Source organism: Haliotis cracherodii, unplaced genomic scaffold, assembly GCF_022045235.1.
Source record: "Haliotis cracherodii isolate W230 unplaced genomic scaffold, xgHalCrac1.p SCAF_5, whole genome shotgun sequence".
Taxonomy (NCBI): domain Eukaryota; kingdom Metazoa; phylum Mollusca; class Gastropoda; order Lepetellida; family Haliotidae; genus Haliotis; species Haliotis cracherodii.
The window spans coordinates 68,593,403-68,617,055 of record NW_027266308.1 but is presented as its reverse complement, the minus strand read 5'-3'; the positions used below and the strand labels follow the sequence as shown (position 1 = coordinate 68,617,055).

General features: G+C 41.1%; 2 protein-coding genes across 3 annotated transcripts; one reads left to right on the top strand and one right to left on the bottom strand.

The window, feature by feature from the left end:
* Positions 1 to 11: 11 nt before the first annotated feature.
* Positions 12 to 653, top strand: LOC139443867 (neurofilament heavy polypeptide-like). Its single transcript, XM_071224762.1, has one exon. The coding sequence runs from the start codon at positions 12 to 14 to the stop codon at positions 651 to 653; it is 642 nt and encodes a 213-aa protein (XP_071080863.1).
* A 4,054-nt stretch (positions 654 to 4,707) lies between these two features.
* LOC139442331 (ATP-binding cassette sub-family B member 10, mitochondrial-like) lies at positions 4,708 to 23,631 on the bottom strand. Of its 2 annotated transcripts, XM_071223127.1 has the most exons (12): positions 23,087 to 23,631; positions 16,243 to 16,649; positions 15,602 to 15,736; positions 14,950 to 15,096; positions 12,866 to 13,001; positions 12,547 to 12,642; positions 11,779 to 11,985; positions 10,458 to 10,537; positions 9,480 to 9,660; positions 8,468 to 8,511; positions 7,962 to 7,996; positions 4,708 to 5,028 (listed from the first exon to the last, which is right to left on the bottom strand). In XM_071223127.1, the coding sequence occupies exons 1-12, from the start codon at positions 23,292 to 23,294 to the stop codon at positions 4,800 to 4,802; spliced, it is 1,905 nt and encodes a 634-aa protein (XP_071079228.1). In that variant the 5' UTR covers positions 23,295 to 23,631; the 3' UTR covers positions 4,708 to 4,799. The 2 variants fall into 2 exon arrangements, with proteins under 2 accessions (XP_071079228.1, XP_071079229.1); XM_071223128.1 differs by lacking the exon at positions 11,779 to 11,985.
* Positions 23,632 to 23,653: the final 22 nt, after the last annotated feature.

Sequence of the window (23,653 nt, the reverse complement as noted above, 5' to 3'; positions counted from 1 at the left end):
GCCTTATATAAATGTGTCTATTTGAACCTGGACTACAGCTTGGTGAGCAAACACTTCTACAACTGGACCACCCAAGCATGCAGAAGAAGCCAGTGAGGCAGCAACTGGACCACCCAAGCAAGCAGAAGAAGCCAGTGAGGCAGCAACTGGACCACCCAAGCATGCAGAAGAAGCTGGTGAGGCAGCAACTGGACCACCCAAGCAAGCAGAAGAAGCCAGTGAGGCAGCAACTGGACCACCCAAGCATGCAGAAGAAGCCAGTGAGGCAGCAACTGAACCACCCAAGCATGCAGAAGAAGCCGGTGAGGCAGCAACTGGACCACCCAAGCAAGCAGAAGAAGCCAGTGAGGCAGCAACTGGACCACCCAAGCATGCAGAAGAAGCTGGTGAGGCAGCAACTGGACCACCCAAGCAAGCAGAAGAAGCCAGTGAGGCAGCAACTGGACCACCCAAGCATGCAGAAGAAGGTGGTGAGGCAGCAACTGGACCACCCAAGCATGCAGAAGAAGCCGGTGAGGCAGCAACTGGACCACCCAAGCATGCAGAAGAAGCCAGTGAGGCAGCAACTGGACCACCCAAGCATGCAGAAGAAGCCAGTGAGACCACTAGGCAGGGAAACAACAAGTACCATCTTTAAAGGTCCGGGAACCTAACCACAGTCCTTCCGTTCTCCAGGCAGACCACAGAGGTGGTTTCAGTCAGTTACAACTACATAGTTCATGGTCAAATGGGGGCGTAGGTGTAGCCTAGTGGTTAGAGCGTTCACTCATCAAATCACGCCGAAGACCCGGGTTCGAATCCCCACATAGGTTCTGGTGTACCACGCTGTGGTATTACTTTTGATGGAGTATTTTTTTATAATTTATTGTTTATCATCAGTAGGATACGAGTGAGTGAGTGGGTTGGGTTTAACACCACTTTGAACAGTCTATTCCAGTTAAAGCACGGCATGTCCACTTGTTTTGGGAGGATGGATGGTTTGTTGTTTTATGGCACACTCAGCAATATTCCAGCTATATATATTCCAGACGGCGGTCTGTAAATAATCGAGTCAGGACCAGACAATCCAGTGATTAATTTCATGAGCACTGATCCACGCAATTTGGATCAATGACATGCATCAACCAAGTCAGCGAGCCTGACCACCCGATCCTGTTAGTCGCCTCTTACGACAAGCATAGTCGCCTTTTACGGCAGGCAAGTTTTGCTGAGACATGATTTGGGAGGAAAGCAAAGTGATGTAGGTCACAAATGTAGTGGTAGGTAATTAGGTGAACACAGGTATTGTGCTGACTGGCATTGGATCATAGGTTCCTGGCATGCCCAAGGGAAACAACTCTGCACAGCAAATTGCAGTGCCTTAGATGGGCCACTTGTGCCGAGGAGGATATGAAATGTAGCTCAACGATGGGATCAGGATACAATTCTACCATGTCTACACCTTCACAGATCAGAAACACAGCATGAAGCAGTTTTGTGGAGTTTATTATGCCATACCAATGAAAAATAGGGTACTGTTTTGACAGTAGAGAAACTATAGACTAAGATGCATTGCTGCAAACTGTTGATAAATACAGCAACAGATATACATTCATGAATCACATCCGCAGCTGCAGTTCATCAACTCAGGTTACAGAATAATGTCAGGGTAGGCCATGGGCTCAGTGTGCAGTGAAGGCGCACACATCAGTGGTGTAAGGGCCACTGTCATGGAGCACAGTGATGACAACATGACATGGCAGTGGGGACAGTGAACCTTAGTGGAACATACAGTATGATAAATGTTGACCAGTTGCTATGGTTACAGGGCACCTGGTGCCTCTCAACCTCCTGTACATCCCATGTATAAAATATGGGTTCCTTAGAAGAAAACACATCCTCCAAACCCAGATGTGTTTGTTTCAGTAGTACCTTGTTGAGACCTGGAAACCTGCCTCAAGAATTTGCAGTAAATACCATATTCAACCCGCAAATCTCTTTACCTCGCATGACATTCATCACTCACACTGCCAAGCATGACTGTCATACTATTAAATGGTACTGTCCATGGACGCCAAACAATCTACCGTGAGTGAGTGAGTGAGTATGGCTTTATTCCAGCAATATCACGGTGGTGGTCACCAGGAAGGGACTTCACACATTGTACACATGTGGGGAATAGAACACGGTCCTTGAGACTGCTAACAAATGCTCTAACCATTTAGCTACCGCACCGCCCACTATTGTAAGTAGATGTTTGCCTCCATAGTTTCCGATGTACGTAGAGTGGGCATGGTTCACAGCCAAGTGTTTCCAAAATCAGGGCAGACACACAAACAAACATATGCTGTACCCATTCAGGGTCAAACCTGTCTCTAGCTGGTGCATTAACCTTTAGGCTACCCTTAGAATATAGGTGAAACTGCATGACACAAGCACCTGGGTTTTCATGATAAGTCACAAAAGTTAAGGAGATTTAGCGAGTGAATGTTACTTTATGCCAGTCTGCACATCTTTCCAAGGTGAGAGCGTCCACCAGCCTTTTTATCTAAGTCTTGTTTCCACCCTTGCCACATCAAGCCCACTTTCCTGGGCTAAATATGATTGGACTATCACACATATCGATTGTCCAATCAGAGAACATTTCACAAAATCAACATCCACAACTTTCGTATAAAAGTGATTTACCTGTCTTTGTTGACACAAATATATCTTTTTCATCTGTTAAACCCCCAACGATTGCCTATGTTTTTGTGTCAGTGATGAAATCGCAACTGTGTCATCACCTATGGTAGTCACCACCTTTCTGAAGCTATATGAGATGAGAACAGTGATCTGATTGAATATCGCGTTTTCATTACAAAGGGCACAACTCGTGATCTATGCAAAGTGGGGCCAGTTTCGAGCCTAGAAAAGAGACCTTGATGTGTCAAGGGTAGAAACTAGGCTTTGATATAGGCTAGTGGACACACTTGATCCCGGGAAGATGCAGTCTGCAATATTCCAGATATATCACAGCAACTTGGACATCAATTTGACCAGACAATCCAGTGCTTGATGTCATGGTAAACATCCCACTCTGTCGGGGAATGATGACTCTTTATCCCCAGGCCTGAACACCCAATCCATTTAAGTTGCTTCTGATCACATACATAGGTTGCTGGGTCTAACCTTGACTCCTCCTTAAATACATGAACAGTTCTGAACAATAACAAGCAGTAAGTCCCTGACACTTTCATGGAATATTTGATATCACCACCTCCATGCTTCACTCCACACTACTCACAGAGCTGATATGGGATATATGTATATATTATATAGCAACAATCTGGATTATATACACTCCGCCATGAAACATATAGATTAGAAACACTGTTCAACTAATGAAAAAAGAAGTGATAAAAATAGACCATACACAATAAAACAAAACAGGACACACTCTTGTAACAATTCTGTGACTAGTTGTACAAAATACTAACAAAATAAATAAAACATTTTTTAACCAGTCATCTGCTATTTCTAATAATATATCGGAATGAAACAAATCTCCTACAAACACTATCAAACACTTTTCTAACCAAGAAAAATGGTAACTTTGACCTACCAATCATATGTCCTTTTCTGTTAACAAGAATAACCTAACTGTGTGACTCCCAGCCAGTATAACTGTCTTCCTCATTCAATGAGACCATCACAACATAATGGTATCAGGTAACTAGCAGAATCATCTACAGCTCCTCATACACAGCACCTTCAATATGAAACACTTTATCAAAACTTGCATAATGATCATTGTGCCTACAAAAACTTATTCCAGTATGTGTAAATGATGCACAACTTCATCAGTTGACCACTTACTGGTACATCCCAGCTACTATGAGGTGGTAAACATCTGAGCTACTATGAGGTGATAAACATTCCAGCTACTATGAGGTGATAAACCACTTACATCCTAGCTACTATGAGGTGATAAACATCCCAGCTACTATGAGGTGATAAACCACTTATATCCCAGCTACTATGAGGTGGTAAACATTCCAGCTACTATGAGGTGGTAAACATCCCAGCTACAATGAGGTGGTAAACATCCCAGCTACTATGAGGTGGTAAACATCCCAGCTACTATGAGGTGATAAACATCCCAGCTACCATGAGGTGATAAACATCCCAGCTACTATGAGGTGATAAACCACTTATATCCTAGCTACTATGAGGTGATAAACATCCCAGCTATTATGAGGTGATAAACCACTTATATCCTAGCTACTATGGGGTGATAAACATCCCTGCTACTATGAGGTGATAAACCACTTATATCCCAGCTACTACGAGCTAAAACATCACTTACATCCCAGCTACTATGAGGTGATACATCACTTATATCCCAGCTATTATGAGGTGATAAACATCCCAGCTACTATGAGGTGATAAACATCCCAGCTACTATGAGGTGATAAACATCCCAGCTACTATGAGGTGATACATCACTTACATCCCAGCTACTACGAGGTGATACATCACTTATATCCCAGCTACCATGAGGTGATACATCATTATATCCTAGCTACTATGAGATGAAAAGCCAGCTATTTTTCTGACAGTATATTTTGGAAAACTGAGTTCTTTGTTCTCATCAGAGACCATATTGATATATCCTGAATAATCAACATGGATTACCTCCCCTTGATCTAGCCCCACCCCACCCCACCCCACCCCACCCCACCCCATAGTTGCGTAACCCACGTGACTGAGGTATTTATGTATCACTGTCACTGATACATTTTGATATAGAACTTTGTGTCTGTGAATTATGCCGCTTCTCATCGTGTTATAGTTTGTCGTTCGACCAGTCTCCGGAACATCCCATCTGTCAACAACATGAGTTCATCGTAGCTCCCAGCCTCCACAATACAGCCGTCGTTTATCACAGCTATCTGATTGGCTGTTTTGATTGTAGAGAGTCTGTGGGCTATTGTGATAACTGTCCGGCCTACCATCAGCCTCTCCAAGGCTTCCTGGACAAGATACTCGCTCTCTGCATCCAGGGCACTGCAAATATAGGAACACAGTAACAGTTACACTGGTAATTCACTCACGTTACACAGGTAATACAATCATGTTACACTGGTAATACACTCATGTTACACTGGTAATGCACTCACGTTACACTAGTAATACACTCACGTTACACTGGTAATACACTCATGTTACACTGGTAATACACTCACGTTACACTGGTAATACACTCACGTTACACTAGTAATACACTCACGTAACGAGAGTAATACACTCACGTTACACTAGTAATACACTCACGTTACACTAGTAATACACTCACGTTACACTGGTAATACACTCACGTTACACTGGTAATACACTCACGTTACACTAGTAATACACTCACGTTACACTAGTAATACACTCATGTTACACTAGTAATACACTCACGTTACACTAGTAATACACTCACGTTACACTAGTAATACACTCACGTTACACTAGTAATACACTCATGTTACACTGGTAATACACTCATGTTACACTGGTAATACACTCACGTTACACAAGTAATACACTCACGTAACGAGAGTAATACACTCACGTTACACTAGTAATACACTCACGTTACACTGGTAATACAATCATGTTACACTAGTAATACACTCACGTTACACTAGTAATACACTCACGTAACGAGAGTAATACACTCACGTTACACTAGTAATACACTCACGTTACACTAGTAATACACTCACGTTACACTGGTAATACACTCACGTTACACTAGTAATACACTCACGTAACGAGAGTAATACACTCACGTTACACTAGTAATACACTCACGTTACACTAGTAATACACTCATGTTACACTGGTAATACACTCACGTTACACTGGTAATACACTCACGTTACACTGGTAATACACTCACGTTACACAAGTAATACACTCACGTTACACTAGTAATACACTCACGTTACACTGGTAATACAATCATGTTACACTAGTAATACACTCACGTTACACTGGTAATACACTCATGTTACACTGGTAATACACTCACGTTACACTGGTAATACACTCACGTTACACTGGTAATACAATCATGTTACACTAGTAATACACTCACGTTACACTGGTAATACACTCACGTTACACTGGTAATACACTCACGTTACACTGGTAATACACTCACGTTACACTGGTAATACAATCATGTTACACTAGTAATACACTCACGTTACACTGGTAATACACTCACGTTACACTAGTAATACACTCACGTTACACTAGTAATACACTCATGTTACACTGGTAATACACTCACGTTACACTGGTAATACACTCACGTTACACTGCTAATACACTCACGTTACACAAGTAATACACTCACGTTACACTAGTAATACACTCACGTTACACTGGTAATACAATCATGTTACACTAGTAATACACTCACGTTACACTGGTAATACACTCATGTTACACTGGTAATACACTCACGTTACACTGGTAATACACTCACGTTACACTAGTAATACACTCACGTTACACTGGTAATACACTCATGTTACACTGGTAATACACTCACGTTACACAAGTAATACACTCACATTACACTGGTAATACACTCACGTTACACTGGTAATACACTCACGTTACACTAGTAATACACTCACGTAACGAGAGTAATACACTCACGTTACACTAGTAATACACTCACGTTACACTAGTAATACACTCACGTTACACTGGTAATACACTCACGTTACACTGGTAATACACTCACGTTACACTAGTAATACACTCACGTAACGAGAGTAATACACTCACGTTACACTAGTAATACACTCACGTTACACTGGTAATACACTCACGTTACACTGGTAATACACTCACGTTACACTGGTAATACACTCACGTTACACTGGTAATACACTCACGTTACACTAGTAATACACTCACGTTACACTGGTAATACACTCACGTTACACTGGTAATACACTCACGTTACACTAGTAATACACTCACGTTACACTAGTAATACACTCACGTTACACTGGTAATACACTCACGTTACACTGGTAATACACTCACGTTACACTAGTAATACACTCACGTAACGAGAGTAATACACTCACGTTACACTAGTAATACACTCACGTTACACTGGTAATACACTCATGTTACACTGGTAATACACTCACATTACACTAGTAATACACTCATGTTACACTGGTAATACACTCACGTTACACTAGTAATACACTCACGTTACACTAGTAATACACTCATGTTACACTGGTAATACACTCAAGTTACACTAGTAATACACTCACGTTACACTAGTAATACACTCACGTAACACTAGTAATACACTCATGGTACACTGGTAATACACTCACATTACACTAGTAATACACTCACGTTACACTAGTAATACACTCACGTAACACTAGTAATACACTCATGGTACACTGGTAATACACTCACATTACACTAGTAATACACTCACGTTACACTGGTAATACACTCACGTTACACTAGTGATACACTCACGTTACACTGGTAATACACTCACGTTACACTAGTAATACACTCACGTTACACTGGTAATACAATCATGTTACACAAGTAATACACTCATGGTACACTGGTAATACAATCATGTTACACAAGTAATACACTCACTTTACACAAGTAATACACTAGTATGTTGTTTAACGCCGCACTCAGCAATATTCTAGCTAGATTACGTGGTCTGTAAATAATCGAGTCTGGACCAGACCAGTGATTGATATTATGATCATCAATCCATGCAATTGGGATACGATGACAGGCATCAACCAAGTCAATGAGCTTGACCACCCGATAAGTTGCCTCTTATGACAAGCATGGTCGCCTTTTACGGTAAGCATGGGTTTATTAAAGACCTATTCTGAAGGGCAGAAAACTTGCATGTAAATTGTTGACATACTAACCTCGTCGCCTCATCCAGGAGCAGAATCTTGGGATCCTGAAAGCATGGGGAAACATAATTACCGGGTACCAGACTGATCATATATTTCCTTGTACACGACATAAATGTTGTACACCACGGTCAGCAGTATTGCAGCTATATTATAGCATCCTGTACAGTATCTGACCATGAAGTGGTTGACAGTGTGAGCAACATCCCATGTCGTCCATCAACCCAGTCACCGATATAGTGGCCTCTTCATGACAAGCAGTAGACTTGACTTATTCCTACCTGGGTCCCCACGGGGTCCCAGTCCATGAAGTAATGGTTAGGCCAAATATTCAAATGAATCAGATGCAACAACGGTGATCTTTTAATTCAGACATTAATATATATACTACTCAAAAGAAATCAAAGCACATTTGACCTTTTCATATGACAGATTACTGCATAGTAAAGTGAAAAAATCAAGTGCTCTTTAACTTTTATGAGTAATATACATAACTGTTTGAAAAATATATTTATTACCTTCAAGATCGCCCTGGCTATAGCAACTCTCTGCCTCTGACCACCTGAAGGCAAAGACACAGACCAAAAGAAATGTTGAACTGTTGAAATGTAGACTGTCGCTGATTCCACACTCAAGCGCACTCTTTGATACTACTCAAAGATTGCGAGGGTTCTGTCAGACGATGAAGCGGTACTAATCCCCTTTTCAAGGGTTCAGCCAATTACAATCCAGGCTATCTGGCTACAGTGAGACACATCAGCTAGGTTAGACATTGTACCCACCCAATCCCCATTAATCAGGGGGTCCGGGATGTAACCAGACCAGAGTCAGTAAAGGGCAGAGTGAATGGTGAATAGTATTGACGCTTTGTCATGACAGCTCACGGCGGGAGGGCAGCCCCGTGTGTCACAGCCCTGTAGAACAGACATGGAACCCATGAGCAGACAGACATACAGACAGACAGACAGAGAGGCAGACAGACAGACAGACAGACTGAGAGGCAGACAGAGAGACGGACAGAGAGACAGACAGACAGACAGACAGACAGACACACAGGATTAGAACCTGGCAAATCTGCAACATGAAACCACAACTAAGGGGCATAACTCCCATGAGACCCATCAACTTCGGCCGCTGAGTGACACTATTTCCCTGGTTACTTGAAGGTGGCCTGTTGTGAGTGTGGGTCGGGAAGAGGACACAATACTGTTTCAGTATCGTCTGTCACCGCAGCGTTCATCCCAGTGATACTTGATCAGTCTACTACCGTGAACACACAATACCATTTTAGAAAGTGGTCAACTGTCACAAATGTTATATTTGGGATAACACTTTCTCAGTAAAGTACAGATCCCTCTGACAAGTGTAAATTGGCACGCCTCCCATGGCCCAAATTTAACATTTGTTACAGCTGACTACCAGGTACTTCCACCAGTGCAGTGTCACGGTTGACCTGATACACACGGCGTTTGCTGGATACTGGCAGTCCAGTCTGTCATTATGACCCAGTGACGATGTGTGCGGATGTACCTGACAACATATGTCCTCTCTCCCCGACCAGAGTCTGGAAGCCCTCTGGGAATGACTGGATAAAGTTGTAAGCGTTTGCTTGTTTGGCTGCCGTAATAATCTGGTCGTCCGTCACAGCGGTGGGGTTGCTGGCACCGTAGCCGATGTTTTCAGCGATGGAGCAGGAAAACAACACAGGCTCCTGGGAATAACAGCACATGTTGGCATATATTTTAGACTTAAAAAAACCCCTCAATATTTCAAATCTTGTCAAAGACTGAATGCAATTTTTCAATACACTTGATTCACTGATTTCTGAGAGGATAACCTGTGATGTAACAGTAACAGTGTTTCAACTTCAAGGACCTCAAGACAAACATTAAATTTCAACAGCTTTAGAAGCTGTTACTAACAGCTCGAAAGCATTATAGTGGAATATAAGATAGCTACACGATAGATTGCAAAGAACAATGATTTGAACATGCACTCGCAAATTGCTGACGTCGTAAATTGGACGACATTATTTTTGAGAGGGAAGTGTCTAGTGAGTTGTTCCCCTTAGATGAAGCTGGGCAATGCTGATAAACGGATGGCCAAACGATCGCATCAAAATGTGGGAGAGATATGACAATTGGTATTTAGGAGAAAAGGTACAGATAATCGATAAAATTGTGAGAATATCCGGGAAATACTTAACATAACCTTCATAAACTTGTCCCACATTGCCAAGGTCGGATTGTAATCATCATATTAAATACAGGTAAATATTCTTAAAGCTTGTACATTTTATTAACATCCTTAAAGACACTCTACAAAATGTTGGTATCTCATATAAGAATTTGTACAATGAACAACTCCCACTTGTCGTTTATTTCTTAAATAATGTGGAAGTCTAGCATGCATATCCCCTGAGGGACAGGTGACTGAAAAGAGAAAGCACCAAGACAACAAAACACATGTGATGCAACATGGCAGATAAACAGGTAGCACGTCTCTCACCTGGCTGACAGTTCCGATCTGATTCCTGAGCCAGGTGGGGTTCAACTCTCGAATATCTTGGCCGTCCAGCTGGACGCTTCCTACAAACAGTCACACGTCATCAGCAGTGTTCTACTTTACCACCAACTGAGGAACTTAGTGCTGCCATTGTCGTAAGTCTATGTTATAGTATGGCAGTTACAATTATCTTAGAGCTATGATTGTCGTAAGTCAATGTTCAAGTATTGGATTTAAGATCACCTTAGCGCTTTGATTGTTGTAAGTCTATGCTAAGGTGTGAGAGTTAAGATCGTCTTACACTTATCAACCTATTGTAGCTTCTCGTAAAATGTACACTGTCAAAATGTAACGTAAAAATCTATTTCTGTAAATGTTTTCTAATATTGAAAATGTAAAACAAACAGCCCCTTCAAATATTGTAATGAGATGGGATCGTACAAGTGGGGAGTGTACTTACCTTGTGTGGGATTGTACAAGTGGGGAGTGTACTTACCTTGTGTGGGATCGTACATACGGGGAGTGTACTTACCTTGCGTGGGATCGTACAAGTGGGGAGTGTACTTATCTTGTGTGGGATCGTACAAGTGGGGAGTGTACTTATCTTGTGTAGGATCGTACAAGTGGGGAGTGTACTTACCTTGTGTGGGATCGTACAAGTGGGGAGTGTACTTACCTTGTGTGGGATCGTACAAGTGGGGAGTGTACTTACTTTGCGTGGGATCGTACAAGTGGGGAGTGTACTTACCTTGCGTGTGATCGTACAAGTGGGGAGTGTACTTATCTTGTGTGGGATCGTACAAGTGGGGCGTGTACTTACCTTGTGTGGGATCGTACAAGTGGGGAGTGTACTTACCTTGTGTGGGATCGTACAAGTGGGGAGTGTACTTATCTTGTGTGGGATCGTACAAGTGGGGAGTGTACTTACCTTGTGTGGGATCGTACAAGTGGGGAGTGTACTTATCTTGTGTGGGATCGTACATGCGGGGAGTGTACTTACCTTGCGTGGGATCGTACAAGTGGGGAGTGTACTTACCTTGCGTGGGATCGTACAAGTGGGGAGTCTACTTACCTTGTGTGGGATCGTACAAGTGGGGAGTGTACTTACCTTGCGTGGGATCGTACAAGTGGGGAGTCTACTTACCTTGCGTGGGATCGTACAAGTGGGGAGTGTACTTACCTTGCGTGGGATCGTACAAGTGGGGAGTGTACTTACCTTGTGTGGGATCGTACAAGTGGGGAGTGTACTTACCTTGCGTGGGATCGTACAAGTGGGGAGTGTACTTACCTTGTGTGGGATCGTACAAGTGGGGAGTGTACTTACCTTGCGTGGGATCGTACATACGGAGGAGCAGAGAACCGAGTGTGGACTTCCCCGACCCACTAGGACCAACTACGGCTGTCACAGACCCAGACGGGACATTCAGGCTCAGGTCGGAGAAAATGGTCGTCTCAGGACGGGATGGATAATGGAAATTGATATTGTTGAAGTTAATGTTGCCCTGGGGTGACATGGATGGTGACAGACCAGCTGAAACATAGATTGAAAATAACTTCTTAAAATGAACACTACTTCGTACACTTCCTCACTTATTATGCCAAACTCATCCACTCACAAACCGATTCTTATTGTAACCCTGTTGGGATTCTGGCTTAGAATAGGTCCTCAGTGGAGGGAGTGAGTGAGGGAGGGAAGGAGGAAGGAGGGAGTGGAGAGGGAAAGAGTGAGGAGGGGAAGGAGTGAGGAGGGGAAGGAGGGAGTGGGGAGGAAGGGAGTGGAGAATGAGTGAAGGAGGGGAAGGAAGGGGAGGAATGAGGGAGAGAGAGAGAAGGGGAGGAAGGAAGAAGTGGGGTGTGATGGAGGGAAGAAAGTAGGAGGTATGGAGGGAATGGGGAGTGAGTGATTGAGGGAGGGGGTAAGGGGCGGTGGGGTGGGAGGGGAGGAGGTAAAGTGGGAGTGAAGAGTGAGAGATGCGAGGGAGGGAGGAAGGAGTGAGTGAGTGAGTGAGTGAGGGAGGGAGGGAGGGAGTGAGGAAGGAAGGAAGGTGGAAGGTGGGAGTGGGAAGTGAAGGAGGAGGAAGTGAGTTCATACCTGCCACGGGAATCCTGGGCTCTCTGTCCACCAGCTGCCAGAGCCGGGAACTTGCCCCCAGGCCACGCATCAACTCTGTGTAGAAAGTCGTCAACCCTGGAACATAAACCATAATTCACATGTATAAATAAAAAAAGTAAAAATAATAACACAGATTCATAAACCATCTGCAGATAATGTACTTACAATCGATAACCATATGTAAACACATGTATTAATGAATCAAGACCATGTTTCATTTTTGAATTGTCATGTACTTTATCGTATGTTCAGGAAACAGGCCTATTTATTCCAGCGCGTACAAGTTCCGCGAGCTCACCTCCCATGGACACTCCCACGTAGGCTGCATACAGAAGGAAGGCTGACAGCTCCCCTACAGTCATCTGTGACTCGGTCATCATCAGTCCCCCGTAGTAGAAGACCGACAGCACGATGACATTACCTGACATCCCCGTCTGCAACAGAAACAGGGGGAGATAACCCATGCTTAAGACCGACAGCACGATGACATTACCTGACATCCCCGTCTGCAACAGAAACAGGGGGAGATAACCCATGCTTAAGACTGACAGCACAATGACATTACCTGACATCCCAGTCTGTGACAGAAACAGGGGGAGATAACTCATGCTTTAGACTGACAGCACGATGACATTACCTGACATCCCCGTCTGTAACAGAAACAGGGGGAGATAACCCATGCTTTAGACTGACAGACGATGACATTACTTGACATCCCCATCTGTGACAGAAACAGGGGGAGATAACTCATGCTTTTAACTGACAGACGATGACATTACATGACATTCCCGTCTGTGACAGAAACAGGGGGAGATAACTAATGCTTTAGACTGACAGTACGATGACATTACTTGACATCCCCGTCTGTGACAGAAACAGGGGAGATACCTCATGCTTTAGACTGACAACATTACCTGACATCCCAGTTTTAGACAGAAACAAGGGAGATAACTTATTCCTTAGACCAGCGATTCAGAAACCGGTCTGGATTTTTTTAAATAAGCCAAACTGATATTTTCGAGAAAGGACTTGCCAGACATTACAACCTCAAAACGGATTTCACAACAAACAATACAAAATAAAGGTGCAGCCAGAATGACATGTGTTTTTTTGTTGATTAGTGTATATACGACTTGCCATTATGACCAAGTGCTATTGGTCAACATGATATTATGTGTGGTAAAAAAATACCTTCAGGGACTTCAGGTGATAACAAATTTAAATTGGTCATTAAAAATGGAGAAAATTTGGAGAAAATATCAGCAGACATGATGATTCACAAATTAAATTGTATTTCCTGTTCTACTAGGCATTGTTTTATATGCAGAAATAAAGTTTACTGTGTATATGTTCTTGTAAACTAAGCATGAAATAGCAATCACATGTACCCACATTTTCTACCAATCAACTGGTGGTTTGGTGAGAAAATACACAATAACATAACTTGATAGAATTTTGATGCATTGATGGAAGAATTGTATTTTAAACTCTTATTTCATCAGAAATAATATATTCCAATATCTTGTTATTTTAGTCGTAGCTTTTACCATGTATATTTAAAATGATAAAAACCATAAGAGTTGTAAGAGAACGGGACCCTGATAGCTGTTGCGGGATATATTTCATGTTTTGAACTATTTGACCCATCACCGTTGAGACTTCCCATGAACTTGCCAAAAACATAATGTTGATAATTGTCAAACTACAGTAAATATGACTTTTAATTAGTGAAAGTCAGCATCTTTGATATATGTATACATTTTTTGTCAACTAAAGTTTATTTCAAGGTCTTTAGGTGTTTAGTAATCTGACTGTGGCTTTTGTAAATAACAGTCACTTCACACACGATATCGCCGAAATTAATGTAGACAATATTGAACATGTTGAATGAAATCTTAAATAAATTTAATAAAATAGATTAGAAACTCCATTTATACAAAAAACACTTTTAATAACCAGATAGTGTAATAACAGGATTAAATTGCGTAATTCAGTATCGATTTGTTGCCATGGTATTTCCGGTGTTACATGCTCATGGTAATGTCTTTAGTTTGTGTGGGGGAAAAAACATCAAAACTAATTGTGGTGAGTTTTATGCAAAAATAGGTGCACTATACTCAAGAAAATAGGGTATATGTTATGAAAGTGCCTCTTGACATTATTCTTTTATCATTTTATTCATACACACTCTCAAATATGAGGTGGGCATTACCAACACACAAATGTCCGATTGGAAAAAATAATTCTCCAGATCCCTGCTTTAGACAAATGCAAATGACATTACCTGACATCACAGTATAGGAGGAAAGGTTTGTGACAGGTTAACTTTGTACCACCCAGTCCTCATCATTATTGAACAAATGATGCATCGCCAGTACTTACAAATCCCCAGAAGACTCCGCGAGCCAGTGCCTCCTTGTACGAGAGCTTCAGGACATGGCTGATCTTCCGGTCATATGCTGCACATTCCTTCTCCTCTTGCGCGAACGCTCGCACTGTGCGGATATTGCCCACCTTCTCCTCAGCCAGCTGCAGTTAAAATACTATTGTAGTTTCTGAAGGATTAAACACATGACAATGAAACCCAGTATCTAGGACTAAATTCTCTACATGCCACTACTAGTGTACAGCGTTGTCTCCCCTCATCACCAGGGATGTTAATGGCTGAGATAGATCACAGCTGAAAACCTTAAGTTGTCTCCCCTCATCACCAAGGATGTGATTTGATGAGAACCATCACAGCTGAAAACCTTAAGTTGTCTCCCCTCATCACCAGGGATGTGATTGGATGAGAACGATCACAGCTGAAAACCTTAAGTTGTCTCCCCTCATCACCAGGGATGTGATTGGATGAGAACTATCACAGCTGAAAACCTTAAGTAGTCTCCCCTCATCACCAGGGATGTGATTGGATGAGAACGATCACAGCTACAATTGTATGTTCAATGTGTTGCCTGAAACTTATTTTTGTCCAAAGGTAGTTACTCTATATTGTTAGACTACATTAAATGTTATTAGGAAAGTAGCACTCTACCTGAGTAGCATCAGCAAGGGAGGTCTGTACTTGCTTGGTGATGTTCCGCACATAGCGGCCATATATGATAGACACAAGGGCTACAGGCGGCACAATGCCCAGGGATATGGCTGTAAGCTTGGCGGAGACATACACCTGTAAACGATGGCAACAAAGAAGTCAATGATAATTAGGACCTTGAAGGTAGGACAATATCAAGCAATAGCCAGGTTTGAAATCATAGTGATCCTACAGCAGTTAAATCAAATAACTGAAATCTTGAAATTTTAACATTAACAGGGCACAGCAGAAAACCTCAAGAACCTCAGGACCTTCCATAGTTCACATCAGATAAATCAAGGTTCAAATCTCGAACTCCATTATTCATTTGTCTGTTACTTGTCATATGCCACCTTCCACTACCTCACTCAAATAATTCACAATACGTACACAACCTTCCACTCACTCACCCACACCACCATACTCACCATCATCCCCTTCCAACTCACCATCATCCCCTTCCAACTCACCATCATCCCCTTCCAACTCACCATCATCCCCAACTCACCATCATCCCCCTCAAATGCACCATCACCCCACCTCAAACTAACCATCACCCACCCACCCATCCCAAACTCACCATCCCCCACCCCACAACTCACCATCATCCCCACCCCGCCTACAGCCTGCGCTATCGACCTCAGTCCATCTGATATGTTGTTTGTCACTGACTGTCCCACAAGTGACGCATCGGCTGACAAACGATTAATCAACTCTCCTGTTTTAGTTTTGTCAAAGAATCCAATTTCTTGCTTCATAACCGAATTAAATAATTTTTCTCGAAGTCTCTTCACAATGTTTTGACCTGCGACGGTCATCAGATACACCCGTCCGAAGTTTGCGACTCCTCCGAGGAGAAACACCACAAGTAGTATCTGGCAAAGTGAGTTGAGTTTCTCCTCCATCTTCCCCTCCTGTGATGCGGTGTAGATGATGTCGATCACCTTCCCGATACAGAACGGCACCGCCATGGTCACTCCACTCGACACCACCAGCAGCCCTAGTGCCCCTGTAGACAGACATATCCATTACCCAGGGGAATAACAACTATACTACACTTAGGCTCTAAAACTTTTCATTTACTCAATACAGAAACAGTCTAAAGATTACATGATATCAATAGTCACTAGGGCTGTAACGAATACACTATGAGGCGAATACAAATCGTATCATGAATATAGGGTAACAAATACAAACATTAATTCACAAATACAATAACAAGTCAGCAGTGAATGAATTATTTGTTATATTCAGTGAAACATCGAACAACATAAATTATTTGACATAGTTTGTTAATTATAAATATATCATACATTTATATACTGCACTTATCCAGGTACATTGTACTAGTAATAGTAGTATCTGCTCAAATGTGACAATGACCAGTGATCACGATACTGTTAAATTAAATATTATAAGAGTGTTGTCTTTGAAGAAATCTATGCATATAATATGTTCTTATGGATATTTTTTAGGTACAGGGTATGTAAATGCACATGCTTGCATATTCATAAATATTCGATTGTTGTGGCCACGAATAATGAATTCAATTCATGAATGGAGTCACCGAATATGATAGACACAAGGACTACAGGCGGCGAGTGAATCGTAACAGCCCTAATAGTCACATGACTACTATCAAAGTAAAGGGCACATCAAGCTAGCCCTGGCCCTGGCAAGGAGATCAAACTCTACTCTCAATATCACTACAATTTAAACCTTTATGGTGACATCACATACGCTGAGCCAGGAGTTTGTTGGCAATTCTCCCAGATCATTTTAACAACTAGATAGGTCATTATGCAAAATTATCGAGTTTGTTTGTTTGTTTGTTTGTTGTTTAATGCTGCACTCAGCAATATTCCAGCTATATGACGGCAGTCTGTAAATAATAGTGTCTGGACCAGACATGCCAGTGATTAACACCATGAGCATCAATCCATGCAATTGGGATACAATGACATGCATCAACCAAGTCAGCGAGCCTGACCAACAAATCCCGTTAGTTGCCTTTTACGACAAGCAGTCGCTTTTTACGGCAAGCATGGGTTGTTGAAAGACCTATTCTACCCTGGATCTTCACGGGTAGCAAAATTAGAGAGAAATCACATAGCAATCGTAATATTAAATCGAAGAAATCTTTCGGGACTCATTGATTGTAGTTCCGGAATCAGCTTATTCTCCTGATCCCTCACACATAATCACCATGTCAACAAGTGCTGGCTGCACGGGTATTCCAAGAATGTCCATAGGACTATGTGAAGTACACAGTGTTCATGAGAATGTTGTGTTTTGTTTATCTTTTGTTTAACACCACACTCGGCAATATTCCAGCAATCTGTAAATAATCGAGTCTGGGCCAGACAATCCAGTGATTGATATCATGAGCATCGATCCACGCAATTGGGATACGATAACATGCATCAACCAAGTCAGTGAGCCTGAGCACCCGTTAGTCGCCTCATATGACAAGCATGGGGTGCTGAACACCTATTCTACCCCAGATCTTCACGGGTCTCATGAGAATGTAAATACAGATGATCTGTGAAGCACTTTCCAGTTTATTAATACAGCTTGGTGGTTGTGTTGTGGACATTGTGATCCAAACAGCACTACCTGTACTAGGAGTACTTCTACACACCCACAAACAAACACAACATCATTGACTACAGCAAAGTTGTTATTTTATGGACATGTTTTCTCTTCCCAGCATTCCAAGTGTGATGTACCATGCTTATATTCTTGTATTGCTTGTCTGAGTCCACAAGCAGGTGGATTGTCCTTTGTGATTTCTGTTTGAGGATCAACAATGATTGTATTCATTCACACATAGAATGTGATCAGTGATATCTGACATAAAGTGTGCCAGTTCATATGATGAAAGATACTTTAATCATCTTTATACAACCTCTATCAAACTAGAAACAAACAAGTCTTTTTTTGTGATCCTGCCCATAGGGGAATTCAAACAAATGCATAAATATACGTAATCTCGTTCTGCACACCGCATAAATATATACGTAATCTCAATCTGCACACCACGTAAATATATGTAATCTCATTCTGAATACCACGTAAATATACATTATCTCATTCTGCATACTGCATAAATATACGTAATCTCTTTCTGCATACCGCATAAATATATATGTAATCTCCTTCTGCACACCTCGTAAATATATGTAATCTCATTCTGCATACCACATTAATATACATTATCTCATTCTGCATACTGCATAAATATACGTAATCTCATTCTGCATACCGTATATTTGCTGCATATACAATTTTATAATGATACATGCAGAATTTGCTGGGGTAATGGGCAAAAATTATGCTTTAAATATGGCCGCCATGTTTTAAAATCGACAGGAATTCTGTGAATACTGTTTATAGAAGCCAGAGCTACCATTCATACAAAGTTTCAATTTCATAAGCCTTGTTGTTTCAGAGGAATTTTGAAAATGTAAAACTTAATGACATTCAGACAACGTGAGCACACTTGACTTTCAGTCACCTTTTGCTTTTTTTCAATCAGAAAAAAACACACCACATTTTATCAATAGAAAAGACAGCAAGCTCAAACTTAATGAAATCTTCTGAAAACAGCAGACATGAGAATTAGGAGATAAACATACTGTGTTTTCAATGTAGAGCTAGGTTACCTGGAGATTTAACTGTGCAAAATTGAATTTGGAACAGAACGCGCAGTAACCACAACTTTGCATTTTGTAACCTGTAATTGTAGATATAATTACTTAAATATGCCTACTGACAATGACTGAAAAAAGGTACTATTCTATGATTATTACCTTCTGCGGTGATGCAGCTGTCAAACCAGCTGTTTCAATCAGCGAGGTTTTATTGTGATTTTATAGTCTCTGATTGACCAATCAGAATCGAATAATTCCAAATTCATGCTAGAATCAATATCATTAGCAGTAAGTTTATATTATAACAATATATGCTAAGAATATTGACTTTTCAACTGGATTACAGTGCCCCCTTGTGAGGCAGAGTTAATTACTGACAGGCTTAAGTGTTGCATATCCATTTGAGTAGAAATCTGAGGCTTATGCATAGTATAAGCTTGTGAAGCACGCAGTCTGATTGAAAATTCAAACAGATAACTTGGTCATGGCACCCACCCAATACAGTGAACATGGAAGCTTTTCAACAACACAATATCTTCAACTTGTTACAAGCTCTGACATAACAATAGTTGTCAACTGTGGCCTACTCTAAAGATGTCACATATGATAAAAAGGTGATGGACATGTTACATCCAATCTGTGCATCTGCCCTTTGCGTGTTTGAAATCGGGGTTGAGTGCATGCTATAGCCACAACACCTGTGCAAACTGTGACTGAACTGAGCGGTGATGTGATCCAGAGACTCTTTATATGCAGAAAACACAGCTTGATATGTGTTTTTATTTAAAAAATAAAGTTTCTTAAGATATTTGTTTGGTTGTTATTTATAATAGTTTATTTACTTAATAATTAGAGTTTAATTTATTAAAAAAAAACATGTAAAACAATACCAATTTCAAATGCGTGCTTTGGGCAGAACAATTACCTGCCCATTGCATGAAATGAGCAAGCTGGTTGCCCATATTGTGAAATATTTTCATTCACAACTATTGCCCATTGCCGCCAAGGTCAGGTGCACAACTTGGGTGTAACCTATGCATCCAGACATATATAACTGAAACAGCATTTGTTCAGAAATTTTAACAAACCAGCATATCTCATAAATAATGTACTGACACATGACTTGTGTCACTGTACGTGAAGGTTGGGGGTTAAATACACGGCCAGAACCATCCTAGTAACTATGGATACATGCTGTCATATGTTAGTGAACAGGGACCACGAGTATGCCCTTGTGTTGCCAGGTTCATACTTTCATGAAGAGAGAAACCATTGGATTCTCAGGGGTGGGGGGGGGGAGAGTTTGGGTTGGGTTTGACATTAAAAAAATAACATATTTAGGAGCTCAATAATTTTTTCCAACATAAACAGGTGCTCAATTATCAGATTTTTTAATAGATAAAAATAACAAAGTGTATTTTTTAACACTCTAATGTACATGAAATAGTTCCCTGTATTCTCGATATTTCAACACATACCGTCGGCAAGAAAAGTGCACACCATTTTTTCCTACACAACGAGGTGTATGTAAAAGAATTCAGTGAAACAGTGACTTGAGGCATAGGGGTTTTTTTTAACCCTCCCTCCCTGAAATCAATCAGTTGCTTCCTTTTTTGTATTTTTTAGAATCTTTCTGTTTAAGCACAGGAATCTGAAGTTCTGATTAAATCAACGAAATTTGATGTCTTTTTAATGGTCAAACACCCCCTCCATAAGTTCATGTATATATAGAAATTGTATGCCTTCTTAATGATCAAACACACCCACCCCCTCCATAAGTTCATGTATATATAGAAATTGTATGCCTTCTTAATGATCAAACACACCCACCCCCTCCATAAGTTCATGTATATATAGAAATTGTATGCCTTCTTAATGATCAAAACCACCAACCCTCCTCCTTCTAAATCATGCATATGGAGAAATTTCATGCATTTTTCATTTTCAAACACCTTCTCAGTACATAGAGTCAAGGATGTTTGAAAGAAACCAGTAAGATAATGTCATAGATGTTAACACCACATTATAAGCAATGTCCCCGGCCGTCACACAATCAACCAAGCCTGACCGCTCAATCCAATTAATTGCCTCTCAAAACATGCATAGGATACTGGGAACCTATTATTACCCAGAATGCCATCAGGGTTGTATGAGATATGCTCTCTGAAGTGCTTACAAACTTTCATCAAGAAATATCGACTGGTTTATGAGTTATGCTGTGCAAAATGCTATACTATCATTTGAACCTAAAAATTGATGTCAAAATTGTTATTTTCCTAGAATACACAAAAATGAAATATTTATCAAATTAAAGAAAAACAAAAGACGTGATATAGTTTCAGCCTTGGTGGTAACCATGGTAGCCAAAGCATGAAATTAGAGGGAATTCTTGAGCCAATTATTGGTGAGGCAGATTGCATTTCAAGTACAGTAAACTACAGTACTAACGTACTCAAAGGGACCACTAATTTGAGTTCGTTATAACAGCCATAGTTTGCTATAAGCATACATACAGTTTATATATATAGAAAATGTCCGGGACCAAAACATAAGTTTCTTATATCCGTCAGTTCGTTATAAGCGTGTTCGTTATAAACATAGTTTACTGTATGAAACACTGGGGACTTACTTCACTCTGCAATTCCTGAAAATGCTACTAGGCAATCTACTACAGAAGTGACAATAAATCATACACAACCAGTTGGCTAATTGCCATTAAAGACTAATCACAAATTTAAATACCAATAGAATATGTTGGCATGGAATTAAAACATTTATTTAGACCCTGCAAACAACTGAAAAGCCTGGGAAAACAATGGAAATTTATGTTAAGATAAATTTCATTATTTGAAATGAAAACCTTTCAAGTTCAGCATGCCATGTATCTTTTCATTACTTGTTTATCAGCTCACTTCATCATTTGTGTACCAGCAATAATTAAATGTCCAACTGAGCCATCTGTATTCCAGATCAATAATGATATATATATATCTTCCTTTCATCCCCTGCTATTACCAGCTGATATCCCAGTTATCTCCCTAGCAGTGGAACAAAACACCCTGGCACTGACAGCAGACAGCCATTGTTGTAACATTGTTAGGAGTGAATGAATGTCGTTGTATACAGCTGCTTGCACTATTGCAGCCGTTACAGGTTTTGGGTCAGGCAATGATCCCCCCAAAGGGCTCTATTTGGCCATACAAAACAAGCTTTGTTTTGTTTGTTTGTTTGTTGTTTAATGCCACACTCAGCAATATTCCAGCTATATGACGGCGGTCTGTAAATAATCGAGTCTGGACCAGAGAATCCAGTGATTGACATCACGAGCATCGATCTTCGCAATTGGGATTCGATGACATGTATCAACCAAGTCAGCGAGCCTGACCATCCGATCCCGTTAGTCGCCTCTTACGACAAGCATAATCGCCTTTTACGGCAAGCATGAAGTCCTGTACTTCCCCATGATCTTCACGGGTCGTTGGCATTTATGAATATTTCCAATTTCAGTAACATTTTATCTGTAACAATTAGGCATCAATGATCCAATCACAACATCTAGTTCTCTGCAAATCACTCCAATACTACTAATAATTTCCTAATTCCATACCTCATAACTCTCTGAAAAACATCTATCCCTTTACTTGGATATTTAATGTAATATGGGTGGTGGGTGGCCTAATTGTTTAAGTGGTCGCTTGTCACACAGAAGGCCTGCGTTGCTAAATGCACCCCAAAATACTACTCACTCACTCACTCCATTTATGCTGAGTCATGGGATGACATGGACACTCACCTGCTAATTTCAGTCTTTCAGGTTTGGCCAAGCCAATAAGTCGCTTTACATCTGAAATCTTGGGGACGGCAGTCTTTGAACTGTTTGGTACTTTTGGGACCTTCTGACGCCATATAGGGGAAGTTTTCACTGTCCGGTACTGTACGACAACCTTCCACAAAGATGATGGCCGCAAAGTTATCCCTCCAAGTATTCTTATAGAGTTCATATTGCTGGGTTTGATGTGTGTGGCGCATGCGATCGCCGTGAATGTGTCTGCACAGATGGGTATTTCTGAGTCCGTCCCGTTAGCACAGTTTCTGACACTATGACCGTGGCTCCGTGACAGTAAGAGCCTCGCCGACTAAATTGGCCTACAGGCTTATGCAACAGTTCACGGCCAGTGACAGCTGCCTTCCCAAGGACGATACAAACATGTCATTTTGATTTTAATTGATGGCAATAAATCCAAGTTCATAATTACGTGTTTCTTTTCATTGTAATATTCTAAATGTATCAATAAGCACATTAGGTAGATTCTACACGTGAATAGAAGTGCGCTGACATTTTACTTTACAGCGCCCTCTA

What these genes read in the sequence shown, in the direction of transcription:
- LOC139442331 (XM_071223127.1), bottom strand. Translation starts at nt 23,294, where the DNA reads ATGAACTCTATAAGAATACTTGGAGGGATAACTTTGCGGCCATCATCT. An exon ending in CGTGGGAGTGTCCATGGGAG is followed by an intron (nt 12,643 to 12,865) that starts GTGAGCTCGCGG and finishes TTTATGTTCCAG; the next exon opens with GGTTGACGACTTTCTACACA. An exon ending in TATGTACGATCCCACGCAAG is followed by an intron (nt 10,538 to 11,778) that starts GTAAGTACACTC and finishes GACTGTTTGTAG; the next exon opens with GAAGCGTCCAGCTGGACGGC.
- LOC139443867 (XM_071224762.1), top strand. Translation starts at nt 12, where the DNA reads ATGTGTCTATTTGAACCTGGACTACAGCTTGGTGAGCAAACACTTCTA.